The sequence below is a fragment of the Rhinatrema bivittatum genome, chromosome 8 (genome assembly GCF_901001135.1).
Source record: "Rhinatrema bivittatum chromosome 8, aRhiBiv1.1, whole genome shotgun sequence".
NCBI lineage: Eukaryota > Metazoa > Chordata > Amphibia > Gymnophiona > Rhinatrematidae > Rhinatrema > Rhinatrema bivittatum.
This window is the reverse complement of record NC_042622.1, coordinates 35,555,001-35,572,774: the sequence shown is the minus strand read 5'-3', so window position 1 is coordinate 35,572,774 and position 17,774 is coordinate 35,555,001. Positions and strand designations below refer to the sequence as shown.

Sequence of the window (17,774 nt, the reverse complement as noted above, 5' to 3'; positions counted from 1 at the left end):
ATGCGGAAGTGTAGTACCCGCAGACAACAGTTGACATTCTTTAGGTCCAGGATGGGCTGGAATGACCCATTACTCCACCTCTCCCTGGGTCCAGGATGGGCTGGAATGACCCAATACTCCACCTCTCCCTGGGTCCATGTTGATCCCAGGGAGAGGTGGAGTATTGGCCCCAGAGGTGCCCTCCTGAGGGGAGGACATGCCGGAGATACATAGGTCCGGAGAGCACTTGTCAGTAGTTCCGGACTCCTCTCGCAACAGTAAGGGTTCGGGTTTTGGTTCCCCCTGGGCTTCTTCACAGTGCTGGCATAGGCAGGACTCCAATTCAGGCTGCACGGCTCTTTGTGGCAGGCTGTGCAAAGGGCGTGTACCTTGACCTTCTTGGGCGCGGTGCCATTGTTTTCCACGAGTTTGTGTGCGTGGTTATGCGCCCGGTTGTGCTTAGTTGTGTGCGCCAGGTGCACTCAGATGCACGCGCCGTTTGTGAAAGTTGTTCGCACTTCTCGGTTTGTATGCGTCGCTGTGCGCACAGCTATGCGTGCGACTATATTGGGTGCGCGCAAGTTAGGCGCATCGGCCGCCCAGCCTGCCCCGCGCATACCGCGGGCCGAGGAGGGAATATGGCACCAACGACCCCGCTCGCAAGATGGCATCCCCAGAGGATCTCCACGTGTGTGGACCCTTGCACCGGATCGGGGCCTAGCCAAAGCCGGGCTGCTCAACCCCATTGGTGTCCCTTTAAACCTCGCCAGAAGAAACGTTCGGTACGGCTATCCGAGCTCTGGAGACCGGAGACCTCAATTAAAAGATTTTTACCTTACCTGGTCTCGGCACTTACCGGTCGTGTGCCGGGCAGTCTCCAGCTGCGGAGGGGAGAGGGGAATACCTTCACTGCCGCACTCGATTGTGCACCCGCTGCCTTTCAGCCACCCTGGGGGCTAAGACCACGCCGGGAACCGGCTACCGGACCAAGGCTCACCTCTGAGCGATCTCGGAAATCACCTCAGGAATTCTCGACTGGGGGAGGAACCCTTAGGATTCACCGCAGGAGAGCGGGGCTCGATCTTCTTAAAGGTACATTTCTTTCTTCTTTGCTGTAATTGTTAACACTATTCTAGTATGTGGTATAGTGTCCGCATCTGCTAGGAGACGGAGAGATACTGAGGAAGTGAGATCAGTGCAGGAGTATATGTACCCAGGATGACGTCAGCTTTGAAATCTGACTCCGTCTCCCATCTGCTAGCAGAAGAGCACAATACCCATTGGTCCTGAATCCATCTGGCTACACGCTAGGAAAGTTGTTTTTGCTGAGCCAGCTAAAAGGGGGGGAGGGGTGTTACAAGAGGAGGGAACCATGTGTCTCATGGACAGGAACTGAAATCAGAGCAGTCAAGAGTATGCACATTGTAAATCTATAGTACATGCTAAAAGGAAACAAACAATATACATGGGAAAACAAAACAATATAAAATGACATAATAAAACAAAACGTTTTTCCATTCACACCCCAAATGTTCACAAGAATAAGTTGCACCACCACTGTACCTCACAACCCTTTGCCATAGCAAATCCTCCACCCAGCAGCAAAATGATGTTCCAAGGGACCGTGTCCTGGGCTTTCTTCCAAGACAGGAGTGGTTTATTTTCGGTATTTGGTGCTTGTCAAAAGAAAGAAGAAGCTAGTTATACACCTATCGTTTATTAGGAAACATCTAATCAGCTGATTCAGTCACTAAATGACCTACTGCTTGTAAAGCCAGTTAATAGTAAATCAGAAGAAGCCACTTGCCATGGTTATTACGGCAATGACAGAGTGATTGCAATATTTATTTTGGAATTGCACACATGAGGGAAGCCAAAAGATTCCAGCCCCCACCCTCTGGAATTCTTTCCCGGACCAAATTCATCAGCTGCAGGACCTCATTCTATTCAGGAAGCGGGGGAAAGCCTGGCTTTTCTGCCTAGCCTTCGAAGGGATAGACCAACAAGCTGGCATTTCATGGGAGAGCCAAACTCCAAGACATTCAGGAGGAAATTTTCAAAGAGATTTTGTGCCTAAAAATAACATATTTGCATAAATAGCATGTACTTGCATCATACATGCTATTTTATAAGTGTCAAGAGTACGCACGCATTTTCCATTTCATGCATACATTTTACCGCAGGGAAAAAAGGGATGGACCAGGGATGTTCCGGGATGGGGTTCAAAAGTACATGTGATAGTTGCTATTTGGTAAGAGACATCCACTAAAGGCTAGAGGATGGAAATGAAGAAAAGAGTGCATGGCGGTAACTTGCTGGTGCGGCGGTTACTACTACCCTTAACTAATAAGCCTACATACCCGTTAATGCAGTTCCATGTTTGCTCTCTGCTTCCTTCAATGGCAGAGGAAAAAGGGAATGGGATTCAGACAGTAAGCAACGAGGGCCCTGACTTTTATGGTCTGGGCAAACAAATAGGCATGGGGGTAACTTTCTGGCGCAGCAGTTACCACCCTTAACCAATAAGCCTGAAATGCTTGATGCAACGTCAACATTTGCTCTCTGCTTCAAAGGCAAGAGATAATGGAGAATTGGATTCGGACAGTAACGGTTTGGGAAACTGATAAGCATGGGGGTAACCTGCACGGCACTGCAGATACTGCCATAAGCCTGATGGGCAGACTGGATGGACCATTTGGTCCTTTTCTGCCACCATTTCTATGTTTCTATGGGTAGGTAGGGCAGGCAGGCAAGGGCAGGAACAAGCAGGACGGAGGTTGAAGACAAGCTGGATGAAGACTGGAACGCTGAGAGCAACACACACCACTGAAAAGCAGCTGGACCTGTTGCTGAGGCAATGAAGGAAGGGGAGAGAGAGAGAGAGCCCTTTATAGGGCTTGGTGTGTGATGTCATCAGCAGGCGCTGCAGGTCTTTTCTTGCCAAGGGTCTTTTAAAAGGAGAGAGGTCGGCCGCATGTCTAAAGAGGAGCACGGCAGAATGGAGCCGGTGGCATCCTGCTGCGTGCAGAGTCAGTGGTGTCGTGCTGCATCAGAGGTCAGCGTCCTGCCACGCAGTGAGCCAGTGGCTCTTGGTCGCATCGGGATCCAGCAGCGGCAGCCCAGCCGGGAAGGTGAATGTGACGGTTCCTGGGGGCAGTCTGTGGACCACCAAACATAACATTATGTGTTTACAGCATGCTATTGCATCATTGTTGTACAATCGTTCTTAAATTTATCTTACTCTCAGCCAAACATCCACCTATCTATTGTTTGCTACTGCTTGCATACTTAAGCCTCTGCTACTTCCACCTCAAATGGCTACCTCATCCTATTGCATCCCTATTTAACTATTTATTTTACTCTACTGACCAAAACTGTAGGAGCCAATTGGAGTTAAACCACTGCACCCGCTTTAGGTGAACAATAGTTCAAGAAGGCAGGTAATACATCCCAATAATAAATAAATAGATAAATAGATACATAAATAAATAGAAACCTTTTAAAATACAAGCTAGTCCCTGTAAAAATACAGATTGTGCATGCTCAGCCAGCCTTTGATAAGTTCGGCTAAAGGAATACAGGTGCCACTGAGTTCAATGGAGAGGGCTAACGAGGCGGTCACCTAGAGTTGAAGGTGAACTGAAGCTGCCCTTATCCTCTGAGCAGAAGATAGTCGAGGAGTTTGTCCCGGGTAACCTTTGGAGTTACCCGGACAAAACCCCATGTCTGAGTTTCCTGACTCACTGAGCAGTTACATAGAAACAGAGAAATGACGGCAGAAAAGGACCAAATGGCCCATTCAGCTGCCCAGCCAGCTCCCATACTTATCAGTCTTCCAGACGACCAAGGTCAGGGCTCTTGTTGGTTACTGTTTGAGTCCAATTTTCCCTCCACCCCCTGTCGTTGAAGCAGAGAATAATGTTGGAGTTGCATCAGAAGAGTAGTATCAGGTTTATAGGTTAAGCGTAGTAACCGCCACATCCAGCAAGTTACCCCCATGCTTATCTATTCTCACAGACTGTACAGTGCAATGTCCTTGTTGGTTGTTGTCTGAATCTAATCTCTCTTTTCCTCTTTACCCCTTGCTGTTGAAGCAGAGAGCAAAGATGGAGTTGCATCATCACTCTGAAGGTTTATTAGTTAAGGGTAGTAACCACTACACCAGCAAGATATTCCCATGCCTCTTACTTCATTTCCCTCCTCTAGCCTTTAGGGATGCACAGTGTTTATCCCATGCCCCTTTTGAAATCTTTCACTGTTTTTGTCTTCACCACCTCCTCTGGAAGGGCATTCCCGGCGTCCACCACTCTCTCCATGAAGAAATATTTCCTGACACTGATTCTGAGTCATCCTCCCTGGAGCTTCATCTTGTGGCCCCCCTAGTTCTACTGATCTCCTTCCTACAGAAAAGGCTGATCATGCAACATTAAAACCCTTCAAGTGTCTGAAGTCTGTATTATATCTCCCCTGCACCTCCTCTCCTCCAGTGTATACATATTAGGGATGTGAATCGTGTCCTCGATCGTCTTAACGATCGATTTCGGCTGGGAGGGGGAGGGAATCGTATTGTTGCCGTTTGGGGGGGTAAAATATCGTGAAAAATCGTTAAAAATCGTTAAAAAATCGAAAAAATCGAAAAACCGGCACATTAAAACCCCCTAAAACCCACCCCCGACCCTTTAAATTAAATCCCCCACCCTCCCGAACCCCCCCCCCCAAATAACTTAAATAACCTGCGGGTCCAGCGGCGGTCCGGAACGGCAGCGGTCCGGAACGGGCTCCTGCTCTGAATCTTGTCGTCTTCAGCCGGCGCCATTTTCCAAAATGGCGCCGAAAAATGGCGGCGGCCATAGACGAAAAAGATTGGACGGCAGGAGGTCCTTCCGGACCCCCGCTGGACTTTTGGCAAGTCTCGTGGGGGTCAGGAGGCCCCCCACAAGCTGGCCAAAAGTTCCTGGAGGTCCAGCGGGGGTCAGGGAGCGATTTCCCGCCGCGAATCGTTTTCGTACGGAAAATGGCGCCGGCAGGAGATCGACTGCAGGAGGTCGTTCAGCGAGGCGCCGGAACCCTCGCTGAACGACCTCCTGCAGTCGATCTCCTGCCGGCGCCATTTTCCGTACGAAAACGATTCGCGGCGGGAAATCGCTCCCTGACCCCCGCTGGACCTCCAGGAACTTTTGGCCAGCTTGTGGAGGGCCTCCTGACCCCCACGAGACTTGCCAAAAGTCCAGCGGGGGTCCGGAAGGACCTCCTGCCGTCCAATCTTTTTCGTCTATGGCCGCCGCCATTTTTCGGCGCCATTTTGGAAAATGGCGCCGGCTGAAGACGACAAGATTCAGAGCAGGAGCCCGTTCCGGACCGCCGCTGGACCCGCAGGTTATTTAAGTTATTTGGGGGGGGTTCGGGAGGGTGGGGGATTTAATTTAAAGGGTCGGGGGTGGGTTTTAGGGGGTTTTAGTGTGCCGGCTCACGATTCTAACGATTTATAACGATAAATCGTTAGAATCTGTATTGTATTGTGTTCCATAACGGTTTAAGACGATATTAAAATTATCGGACGATAATTTTAATCGTCCTAAAACGATTCACATCCCTAATACATATTTAGTTAGGTCCTTCAACCTGTCCTCATAAGTCATTTGATGGAAACCCCAAACCATTTTTGTCGCCTTTCTCTGGACTGCCTCCATCCTGTCTCTGTCTCTTTTGAGATACGGTCTCCAGAACTGAACACAGTACTCCAGGTGAGGCCTCACCAATGATCTGTACAAGGGGATTATCACCTTTTTCTTACTAAATATTCCTCTCTCTATGCAGCCCAGCATTCTTCTGGCTTTGGCTATCGCCTTGTCACATTGCTTCGCCGTCTTCAGATTGCTAGACGCTATCACCCCAAGGTCTCTCTCCTGCTCCATGCACAGCAGTCCTTTACCCCCATCGCATATAGTTCTTTTAGATTACTGCACCCCAGATGCATGTGTGGATAATTGCCAGGTTCTTGTGGCCTGGTTTGGCCTCTGTTGGAAACAGGATGCTGGGCTTGATGGACCCTTGGTCTGACCCAGCATGGCAATCTCTTATGTTCTTATGACTTTGCACTTCTTGGCATTAAATACCAGTTGCCATATCTTCGACCACTCTTCAAATTTCCATAAATCTCTAACTGAGTAAAAGAAGAGGTGGCTCACGAACATTGCGGGGGATGTGGCTACATTTTAGCTGATATTCGGTACTAGCCAACTAAAGTCAGCTGGGTAAGTCTGGCCAGAAACATAACAGAGGGGTAGCTATTTAATGACACGGTGAGCAGCACAGTTTACCAGGTAACTTTATCTGGTTAACATTACCCGGATATTCAGCGACATCCATCCAGTTTCTGCCAGGTGTAGGTGCCACTGAATATACATTGGATAAATGCATGAATACGTGTATCTGGTTGACTCCAGTCCTGGTCTTCATTCACCCCAAGACTCATCCAGGGTTTTTTAGCCATGCCCCTGGAATGCCTCCAACCCGTGCAGGTAACATTTTTCAAAACAAAGGTTTGCCTGGGGAAATTCCTGAAGTTCACCAGACAAATGTTTTGAATACTGACCACAAAGGACAAAATTTGAAACTGCCCAGGGAGGCTGCGGATCTGCGGGGACTTTGAAGCGTGTGCAAAGTGAACATCTTAAAGCATATTTTGAAATCCCCGTGTGTACTTTTCCTCCTCTGACCTGACCCCTGCCCACTGTTCCCTACAGGTAAAACAGGAGGTTTATTTTTACCTGCACTAAAATAAAGGAAAGGCAATTTTCCAATAATTATTTTATGTGGGTAAGACAAGTTTACCTGCGTAAAAGCTTCTGAAAATTGCCCTTCAAGAGCTGAATTTTCAAAGTCATTTGCACACATGAAACCTGCATGTAAATGGCTGCACTAAAATAGTCTGGGGCCTGGTCACCCATGCACATTTGCATGAACTGGGGAAGAGGTGTTTCAGGGGTTGGAACTGGAACCCGCACACATGCTTTTTGGATTTTAAAAATTGCGTGCTTAAGTTCAGTTTCACTTTCTGAAAAGCAGATGAAATTTTGTATCGGGGAGTCTGCGCATTCCACTGCACTTACACACTCATTTTCAAAACCAAGGTGATGAATGGCAGGGAAGTGAGCCCTTGATGCTGTGACACAGTTGACGCAGCCTCGTAGGCGAACCTACAAGGCCTACGCCAACAGTGGGCAGATGCACCCTCAAGTGGGACAGACTGGAGCTTCACCTTCACCAGCTGCCTCCCCCCATAGGTTGAACCTTTAGATTCTGGTGGCCAGCATGGCTTAGGTGGGTCCCTAAGGCAATGGAGAGAGAACAAGAGTCTAAGGACACTCTAGGGTCAAGACAGGCAGCAGATTGGGCTTAGTGGGCGCATGAACCTGTGCACTATGCTCAAATACACTTCAGTGAACATGTGGTGAAGGGAAATTATATGGCCTGTAACAGATGTGTATATTTATTGACTCCCATCGTATCCGTGTACTTGTTCCTAGATTTTTAGCTTTTAAATAGGTCCGCCTAAAATTTCCTAGAATATTTCAATGTAGCAGAATTGAACAGCTGCCAACCACTGTGCATGGAAAGGAAGAGGTTAAAGACAGACAGCCAAAAAAGAAAAGAAAACATTATGTAATATTTAACTTGGATCTTTCCCCTCTGCAAGGCCATTTCATGTCATCCTCGTGCGTGTCTGCTGGTCTCCGTTGATTCGGAGAAAAGGATCCTGCTGTTACTAGCTATTGATTTTCATAATCAAACGTAAGCATTACAACTCGCAAATGGTTTTTTTTCCCCCCTATATTCAACCCTCTGGGCCCTGGAATTTTTTTTAGATTCTTCAAACTAAATTCACCAAGCATCGATATAAACAGGCTAGCACAGAAAATATAATCACAGCACATTTTAAGCTAATTCCATGTTTACAGGCTTCCACGGTGTTGCCATGTAAGTCTCTCTCTCTGGCATTCATTCCAATGTACATCACAGTCATTCTGCACGTTGCCAGTCAGATCGCGCTAGGATGTACGAGATTTGGCCACCAGGGATGGGGGGGGGGGGGGGGAGTCAATTTTGAGTAGCCCAAAGTGTTGCAAAGTAGGTGCACACTTTTAATGCATGTACTAGCTAGCTGGTTGTCTTTTGCAAATTAGCTAGCATAAAGCATGCAAAGCAGAGGGGATGCTTTTAGCCTTGCAGTGGAAACTTTGTCCATGCAGTGCAGCGCAGTGCGGCCCTAGTGAAGGAAGGGGCCCACCTGCTCTTAAATCTTCTGATGCGTCTCTTGGGGGACCCTTAATTTGAAATGATGCCACTGCTTGGAGCTACCTGACCATTTTGGTAGGGGGAGGGGGCAGAGGAGGCAGGTCAGACATGAAGGGATAAAAGGGTATAAACATTCAAAACAGGATGCCTGCCACGTGTTGAATACCTACCTTTTAAATCAAACCACCACTTCAGTGAGGGCTTTTCCGATGGGAAGAAGAACAATATGATCACGATAGTAATGCCGGTAACTGCATCGGAGGTAAACCTGCAAGGAGGGGAAAATGAGCTTTTGAAAGCACTTGGAGCCTCGGCATCGCAAGGTAGGATTTTTTTGTTAAAGAAGATTAGAAATTGTTTTAGCAGACCTGAATGGCATTCTTTGTTGGGAGACCTAATTTTGTTATACCCTAATCTGGAGGATCATAATCTTGCTACAAACTCTGAAGGAACAAGGCTACGGAGGGGAGGGGTGCTGTTATATTCAGGCTATAGCAGTCCAGGCCAGCCCCATCTCCCCCTTATCTAAGTGGGGGCTTCCATCCCTCTTTTTGTCCCGCAGAGTGGAGAGAGGAAGGGATGAGAGAGTTTCTGGTGCTGGTGTGATGGGGGGAGGGAGCCTCCAATATACCTGATGTGATAGCAGAGCTAGGACGTCAGTGGGAAGCAAAGAAGGTGGTGCTTTAAATCAGGCCAGTGACACCCAATACAACTGGAACAATTTCTGTATCCTTCTGCTACATTCTCTTGGGCTCTGATTGCATCATTTGGTGCCTGAGAATCTCTCTCTCCCACTGGGGTTTTATGGGGATTGATATTCAGGTGGGGTTTTCTTTCATGACCGCAGTTAGCGCTGAATGCCAAATTCCTATCCCATGGGTCCGGCCAAGGGACTGTGGACCCTTAACTTGTGATAGGTCCTGAGGGGCAATGGATTCGATGAGCAGTACTGCTGTGAAGCAAAGGGCAGCCTGGGATTCGAACCTGAATTTCTACCCCATGTAGCACCTAGGGATGTGCATTTGTTTTGAACGTATGCGCAATCTGCAACGTATAGGTCCCTATTCGTTGCATTAGTGGGGTTCTGAAACGTATGGCGAACCCCCACGAATGCAACGTATCATTAACGAATAAAACCCCCACCCTCCTGACCTCCCCAAGATTTGCCAAAAGTCCCTGGTGGTCCAGCGGGGGTCCTGGAGCGATCTCCAGCACTCGGGCCGTCGGCTGCCGGTATTCAAAATGGCGCCGATAGCCTTTGCCCTTACTATGTCACAGGGGCTACCGGTGCCATTGGTCGGCCCCTGTCACATGGTAGGAGCAATTTCTATCACCACTGGAATCTGGGGGAGGGGGGAGGTCCTGGGGAATTACCTTTTCAAAACTTATTTACTGGTTTTTCAATTTTTTTTATTATAAATTAAAACACGTTTTAATACCCAGTCAAGGGTGCCACATAAACGTTGTGAATAACTGACGAAATAAATAAAAAGATATAATTGTTCTTTTTCAGCTTTGAACAATTACTGACTTTTCCCCTTGCTCTTTTAAAATATTTTTTTGTCCATAATGTCTGAGTAATACAACCCGGTTACCACTGTGCCAATAAACTGCTCTATCCCCAGCACCTAACCTTAGACCCCCTTCCCCTTTCCTCATCCAGATAATTCAGCTGACTTTCAGATGTAATTCTACGCCGCTGCACTGCCAACATAAAAATCCACTCCCTTTGCCTATTTTATTTACCTCCTCCCCCTCCGCCCCCATAAACAGCAAGGTAGAGAAGACCACCCCCCACCCCCCCCCTTCGGTCCATCTTCCCTATCATGTCGTCCACCTATTCCCATCTACACCTGTACAGCATCATCGTATCCAGCTGAAGGTGGCTGCAAACAGAACAACATTCGTGTTGGGAAAACAAAATCCCTTACATTTTTACGCATGATTGAAAAAAAAAAAAATAGAAAAGTGCTCATACCCAGGATTGAATAAATTGGCCCAGCCAGGAATGAATTTTGGATCTCTGGTGAACAGCAGGATTGCAAATAAACAGAAGAAGAAAAACACTGCCTGTTCCGCGAACCTGCAACAGAGGAAGAAAGTGAATTCAAAGAGGCGTGTGCTGCTCATGGAAACTAAACTGGCACTGTCGTGTTCCAGAAGAACCCGGGACGTCCTGAGCAGAATGACTGGAAGCATGCGGAGGCCAGATTTCAATGGAAGCTGAAGGCCTGACCCAGACACCTCAGTTCTCAGCACCTAAAGTTTTCTGGCAAAATTTCAACCGTCCTTAGGGACCTAGCAGTCCACTTTCAAACACCTCCCCCCACCCCCTCTTCTCGAGCGAGTTAAGACATCTGGATAACGTTATGGGATATCCCGTGGAACTTACTGAGATAAAAGCGCCGCTGAACATCCTGCATCTGGCTAAAGTTATCGGGATAAATTTTGGCCTCTTTAACTGACCAGATACCCAGGTAACTTTGTGGCTAACCAGCGCTGAATGTCAGAGCTGAGTGGCTAACACTAAATCACACCTTGCCCTCAGCGCCATCTCTTTTTATCCAGTTAAACTTCGGGCACGCAATGATTTGCCTGGACAAATCTTAACCCCAGATTCATCATTCGGCTATATTTATAGCAGAATGATGTGTCGTGAAAAAAAAAGGGGGCGGAGGGGGCGATAGTGGGCAGCTGGCCAGATCACGGCGGTGCGGTTTTGCCTGCCGCGGTGCACCTGCACCGCACACTATCGCCCCCATAGCGCCACGGTAAAAGATGTAGTTATTTCCCGCGGTGCTGCTGGTGACAATGTGAAAAAAACTACCGCCCGCAGCGCTGCCGGGAGATAACTCCACCCACACTCCTCCCCTTCCCCTAATTTTAATATTACCGCCGCGATGCGGCTGGTGTCACACGATAAGGCCCTAACGCACCCGATAACAGCCCATCACAGAATATAGAATGACCCTGTCAGTGAGCCAGGCGGGGAGATAACTGAAACAGCAAAGTGTTTTCAGCCTACTCACAAAGTCAGCCAGACAAACCTTTTGAATGTTGACCTCTGAAGTTTTCGAGTGAAAATTTGTCAAATTTAAGCCCCCAAACCTAGGTCTTCTATTTTTTTCCCCCCTAAACGTAGGTGTCTTCAGTAGGCTCAGAGCCTGTACATTAGGGATGTGAATCGTGCTTCTGACGATTGAAAATATCGTACGATATTTTCAAAATCGTCAGAAATCAAGGGTTCCCCGAAACCGATAGGAAAACCCCACGAAATTGTTCGTGGGGTTCTCTTATCGTTTTGGGGGAGGGCGGGAAAAACGGCACACCAAAACAATCCCTAAACCCACCCCGACCCTTTAAAACTGATCCCTTAGCTTCCCCCACCCTCCCAAACCCCCCCAAAACATTTTACAAGTGCCTTGTGGTCCAGTGGGAGTCCAGGGAGCGATCTCCCGCTCTCGGGCCGTCGGCTGCCACTAATCAAAATGGCGCCGATGGCCCTTTGCCCTTACCATGTGACGGGGTATCTGTGCCATTGGCCGGCCCCTGTTACATGGTAGGAGCACTGGATGGCCCACACCATTTTTAAAGATGGTGCCGGCCGTCCATTACTCCTACCATGTGACAGGGGCCGGCCAATGGCATGGATACCCCATCACATGGTAAGGGCAAAGGGCCATCGGCGCCATTTTGATTAGTGGCAGCCGACGGCCCGAGAGCGGGAGATCGCTCCCTGGACTCCCACTGGACCACAAGGCACTTGTAAAATGTTTTGGGGGGGTTTGGGAGGGTGGGGGAAGCTAAGGGATCAGTTTTAAAGGGTCGGGTGGGTTTTTTTGTTTATCGGCTCAGGCGCAGCCGATAAACAAAACCGCGATCGGGCCGCTCAAAAAAAAATTAACGATGTGAATCGGAACCGATTCCGGTTCCGATTCATATCTCTACTATATATTACCTTCCCTGCCCTGGCCCTGCCTGGGGGGAATTTTCAAAACATTTACACACATAAAATTAGTACAGAGGCACGTAAGTAGCTGGGACTCACGAACACACTGTTTTATAAACATCAAAAGTACGCACATATTTTTGGTCTCAGGCACACATTTACACAAGAAAAAAAGAGAGTGATTGGGGGCGTTCTAGGGTAGGGGAAAGCAGTCCTATGCAAGTTGCTATTTTATAAGACACGTGCGCACATTTGGCAACTTATTTGCATAATTTTACACCTGCTAATTATCTTGCACAATTGATATCAGAGACGTGCATTGTTCACTATTGGTTGGGTGGGAGGACTGGGTGAACTGGTTGAGATTTTGGCACGCTTTCAACTCCACGTGCATGTTTTAAAATACACTGACTTGACTTCCATGCACAAACAGGGTTTTACATGAGGAAGTCACAATATTTTTCATGTGGAAGGCGTACGCACACGTATTTTTAAAACAGGTAATAAAAGTATGCACTTTCAATGTATTGCAGATATTCGCGCATAATGAAACATGCACGCATATGTTGGGGGCTAGATATGCATGAATTTTATAATCTGTCCATACCTGATACGCACAGGTTATAAAATACTGTAGTAGATCTCCGCGCGCAGCCATACACGAGCATCTATGGGGCCACGCAGAATTGTTTGAAAGTTTTGCACCCTGCCGGGGGACATTTTTACTGTATGGACTGCTTTTATATGTTGACATGAAGGATCAGGTCCCCATTATTCCCCCTCCACATTTCCACAACCGGCACATTTTATCCATCAGCTTTTTATAATACAAGAGAAGCGTGCCAGTTGTATTCCTTACATTCTTTCTTGGCTTTTAAGGCCTTTTTACCTTATCTTTTCCCCTTTCCAAAACCTGGTGGTTGTCTTTCCAAATTTGAATTTATTATATTTTAATAGATGCCACTGTGGATTTTTCACTTTCTATGATGGCTGACATTTTCATCTTTTACTTAAATACTTCTAATTAGCTGCAACATGACTTACGTTTCCATTGTGCCAATGAACTCTAAGCCAGTGGTGCTAGCATCTCCTTTCTTGTGACATTATATGAACTGATATTGCCTGGCTCAGTGGCTCTCAATCTAGTCCTCAAGGTACAAAATATATAGCACGCATTGCCTCCGTGCACGCTGACTGTGGATATCCTCAAGAACTGGGATGTGAGCCAATGACTTGACTGATGAGAGAAGACCTTCAGCGGGTCATAGCCCTACCTCCATCACTGCATTTCTGTCATATCTACAAGACACTGATCATCTCCAGTTATTTCCTCCTTAAGGTGCTAACAATGACAACGTTTTCCATCTCAGTTTTACTCACTTTGTTGGCCCCAGCCTCAGATAGTCTTCCTTTATAACCGCTTTGGCTCGAGCTTCTGCATCGGCCCTTATCTCGGATGTTTTTCGATTCCCGCATCTGTCAAAATCCGGCCAACAGGTTTACTAGTTTTGTACATGCGTGCAGTATCACGAAGGCAATTTTCAAAACTGCATTTTTAAAACTGGTGCAAAAATGCCAAATAAAAAATACCCACAGAACTTGTCCCAATGCAGAGAGTTTGAAAATTGTCCACTTTCTTAGCCTGAAAGATGCCGTAAAGTTAAAGTACTGACATTATTCACTCCGACCATGCTGAAAGGATGGCGTAAGTACAAGAAAGCTTTTCAGGAATTTGCACCTCTTGTACTTTGTCATGAAAACTTTCCTCAAAAGTTGCCCCGTAAAGACAAAACGAGGAAAAATATTGCCAAATTAAGGCAGCATCAATAGAAACATCTTGCAAAAATGAATGCAAACTCAATGGGCATTTCCAAAACGCTTCTCTGGATGTGCCAAAAGCACAATTTCTTTTCACCAAAGCAAAAATGCCTGCATTTCACTTTTGGTGCAAAGGTCTGCACGCGTCTTTCTCCCCGAGCGGATTGATGCTTTCCGGCTCTGCAGAGAAACCCTCCTAGTGCATTTGTTCCCTTATTTCTAATGTCCTCCCTGGGGCAGCCTTGTGCTTTCACAGGACACCTGCGATGACATTCAGCCCAAGAGCTCACTTCCTCCAAGGCTTGGGACAGGCGCCTAGAATTCAGATCAGCAGCCACTGTGAGAAGAAGCTTAATACTGCTGCCCCAGGCGAATCCTATGAATACCTTTTCTAATTTTCATAGCTTTGATATTTAAATCATGTATTTTCACAGTCTAGATGTGTTCGCTCTCTTAACAGGCCATTTGCATTTATGAAACAAGTATTCCATACTCAAAATAATTACATTTTCAAATCGGATTCTGGAGCTAGCAAAGTAACAATGTACATCGATATTCCTTACAAATATTATTTCTGCACTTAGCTATCTATTTTTCTCAGTATATCCTTGAACCTTCGAGCCTTGAACCTTAAGCCTGAGAACCTGAAACAACTGTACCTTGGAAAGGGATAGAGAGAGGACAAGTGTATGTCACAGGTCATGTTAAGGAAATTCCTTTAAATTAAAGGAAACACGGGTTTTCCTTCTGCTGAAGCTACTGGGGTAGATTTTCAAAGGGTTACGCGCGTAAGATAAGCGTGTAACCCTTTAAAACCCCCCCTGCGCGCGCCGAGCCTATTTTGCATAGGCTCGGCAGCGGGCACAAGCCCCAGGATACGCGTAAGTCCCGGGGATTTGAAAAAGGGGCAGTCCGGAGGCGGGGCTGTGGCCGGGGTGGCAGTCCGTGGGTGGTCTGGGGGCGGTCCCGAGTCCTCCGGCACAGCGCGCGCAAGTTATACCTGCCAGAGGCAGATGTAACTCCGTGGAATAAGATAGGGGGGGATTTAGGTAGGGCTGGGTTAGATAGGGGAAGGGAGGGGAAGGTGGGGGGGAGCGGAAGAAAAGTTCCCTCCGAGGCCGCTCCGATTTCGGAGCGGCCTCGGAGGGAACGGGGAAGCCATAGGGCCTCCCCTAGGGCTCGACGCGCGCAAGGTGCACAAGTGTGCACCCCCTTGCCCGCGCCAACCCCGAATTTTATAACGTGCGCGCGGCAGCGTGCAAATGTTATAAAATCGGGTGTACATTTGTGCGCGCCTGTTAGCGTGCACAAATGTACCCCGCACGTGTAGCATTTAAAATCGGCCCCATTGTTTTTAAAACAGTCCCACTACTAGGCCATGTTGAACTGTGCTAAACTTGACCTCATGCTTGGTTGACGTCTGCTGCCTGCACATGTTCATTTTCCAGTAAGTCCCAAGCACTGGGGGTAATGAAAAATGTGCCAACAATAGAGAAAGACAAACAACAAATTAAAGGCAGAAAAATATAATTGTTTTCTATTTGCTTTGCAATGTTCTAGATCGGTTTAAACCATGCTGTTTGTTAATTTAAAATAATAAGCACAGGGTGGGAAAATAATTGATTAAATAACTTTGAAAAAGGAGAAAGAAACTAAGGAGGGATGAGGTGTGGTAGGGAAACCTCTGTGTCTAGATAATGGAGGAGTAGCTCGGTGGTTAGAGCAGTGGACTACAACCGAATAGAAGCCAGCATTCAAATCCTGCTTCTCCCAGTCGGGTGCACCCTGACTGTGGACAAGTCACTTCGCCCCCTTTTAATGAAGGTACAAATCCATGCTCTTTGGGGGGTTTCAACATGTAGCAATTTTCAAAAGCCCACTTATTTGGGTAAAGTGCATTTACATGTGTAAAACCCATTTTTAAGTGTGTAAATGCTTTTGAAAATCAGGCCCTGAAGGCCGGATTTTAAAAGGGCCACGGGCGCAAATCTGCATGTAAAACTGTACGTCCTGCTTAGTGCCCGAGCAGAGAAATTCCATGCAAACGAAGGCATTAGCTATTACCCTCCCCCCCCCCCCCCCCCAACAAACGCAGAGAGGTGCATTGGCTTAACTCAGGTTTTCTTAGTGCTCCACATGTTACTTCTGGTCAGAAGTGGAGTAAAGTTTCCAGAGCTAGTGTCAATCTACGGGCAGAAGCTGCAGTTCTGGTACCACAACTTGTTATGAGATTTATGCTTGGAAAAAAAAAACCTGCTTTGTCTACACAAAGCATGTTTTCTGCACAGAAATACAATTTGTGTGTCCAAAAATGTTTTGAGCACCGAAAGAATTTTTTCTGCACATAAAACAAGCAAAAATCAGGTTTTGTGTGTACAAGTCTTTTTCAGGCACAACATAAGATTTTTGTGTGCATAAATCACACCCAAGAGATTCCCTTGCTCCCCCAAGTTGATATAAGTAAGCTGAGCACACATTTTAAGCCGGCTTTGTGGGCTCATTATCCAGTGTGTGCACTTGTTTAACTCCCGATGCATTAGCATACTATTAGCTTACTGCAATGGGAGTTACAATTTTTCGTAACCTGGGCGCTAAGTTTCAGCTCACAGTTTTAAGCCTCACCTTATTTCATCAGGCCCTTAGATTGTATGCCTTCTGGGGACAGGGAAATGCCTCCGGTACCTGAAATGGATCTTACCCTGAGCTACCAACAGTGAGTGAGCTAAAAATTAAAACTAAGGCGCAGAATGAGGAAGGCCCTATTTGAATATAGCCCGTAACTGGTAAATTTAATTGCCAAAAGAACCAGATACACAAAAAGGTTTTTTTCTCCTATTTTGAGGACAATTTTCAAAGCCATTTCCCGGGTAAATAGTGACTTGACTGTCTTGAGAATTGCCCTAAAATCAGTGGTGGGGCGGGCCGGGGAGGCACCACCAAAAGCATGCACAGGGTTCAGCAGATTGAGGGGGGATGTTAACAAAGGAAAAGTACAATGTGTGCTTTCCCTCAAACAGTAGCTTCAAGGTCGATTTTGCAGACTTTGCAGTTAGGCGGGCTTTTTGAAAATTGCTTCCTAAGCATCTATAGGAAAAATGCCCTTGTAATTTGGTTGCATATTTTAAGAGGAAAAACTACCAAAAGAAGCCAGCAGGCATCTCTTTAAACCACCTTCATGAAGCAGTGTTTAGTTCTATGCCCTATGAACCTAGCATGGACACAAAAAGTGAGAGACAAGAGATCACCTTTGGTGCAATGGCCCCATAGATATGTCAGAATGCACAACTTGCAAATGAGTGCCCTGGATTCTAACTGCCTGAAGCCTGGACTCTGTCATACCTCAGATTAATAGCACCATACAAGAGAGAGATCCACAGCCATCCCAGGAAGAGGAACAGCAGCATCAAAGGGAATGCAAACACAAACCAAGATCCAAAGTTCACCACGTCACACGCTGGATAAAAACTGAAAGGAAAACAGAGCGGTCAGTGAGAGGAACAGAATCAACGTCAAAAAACACAAAGGAGGCGGCAGTTAAGCAGAAAACACGGTCAAACTGGGGTACGGTGTGTCTGTAATGTGAACCATTCATCATATTCTACTGACTTAAAGTGACGACAGCAGCTCTAAAATGTATATGGGTAAATAGTAGTAACTCCATTAAAATAGTTTGTCAGAGTCATTTAAACTTATTCTCAGGGAAAGATGAGTGTTCTGCCACTCGGTCCCA

General features: G+C 46.9%; 1 protein-coding gene across 1 annotated transcript in view; it reads right to left on the bottom strand.

Annotated features, from left to right (window-relative positions):
- Nucleotides 1–17,774, bottom strand: part of SLC13A3 (solute carrier family 13 member 3) — a 105,394-nt gene that overhangs the window by 26,440 nt on the left and 61,180 nt on the right. The window contains exons 6-10 of the mRNA XM_029612300.1: nt 17,384–17,509; nt 13,607–13,702; nt 10,256–10,360; nt 8,448–8,545; nt 1,543–1,655 (exon numbers count right to left, since the gene is read on the bottom strand). Of these exons, the coding sequence (XP_029468160.1) occupies nt 1,543–1,655; nt 8,448–8,545; nt 10,256–10,360; nt 13,607–13,702; nt 17,384–17,509 (538 nt within the window). The remainder of the gene's footprint in view (nt 1–1,542; nt 1,656–8,447; nt 8,546–10,255; nt 10,361–13,606; nt 13,703–17,383; nt 17,510–17,774) is intronic.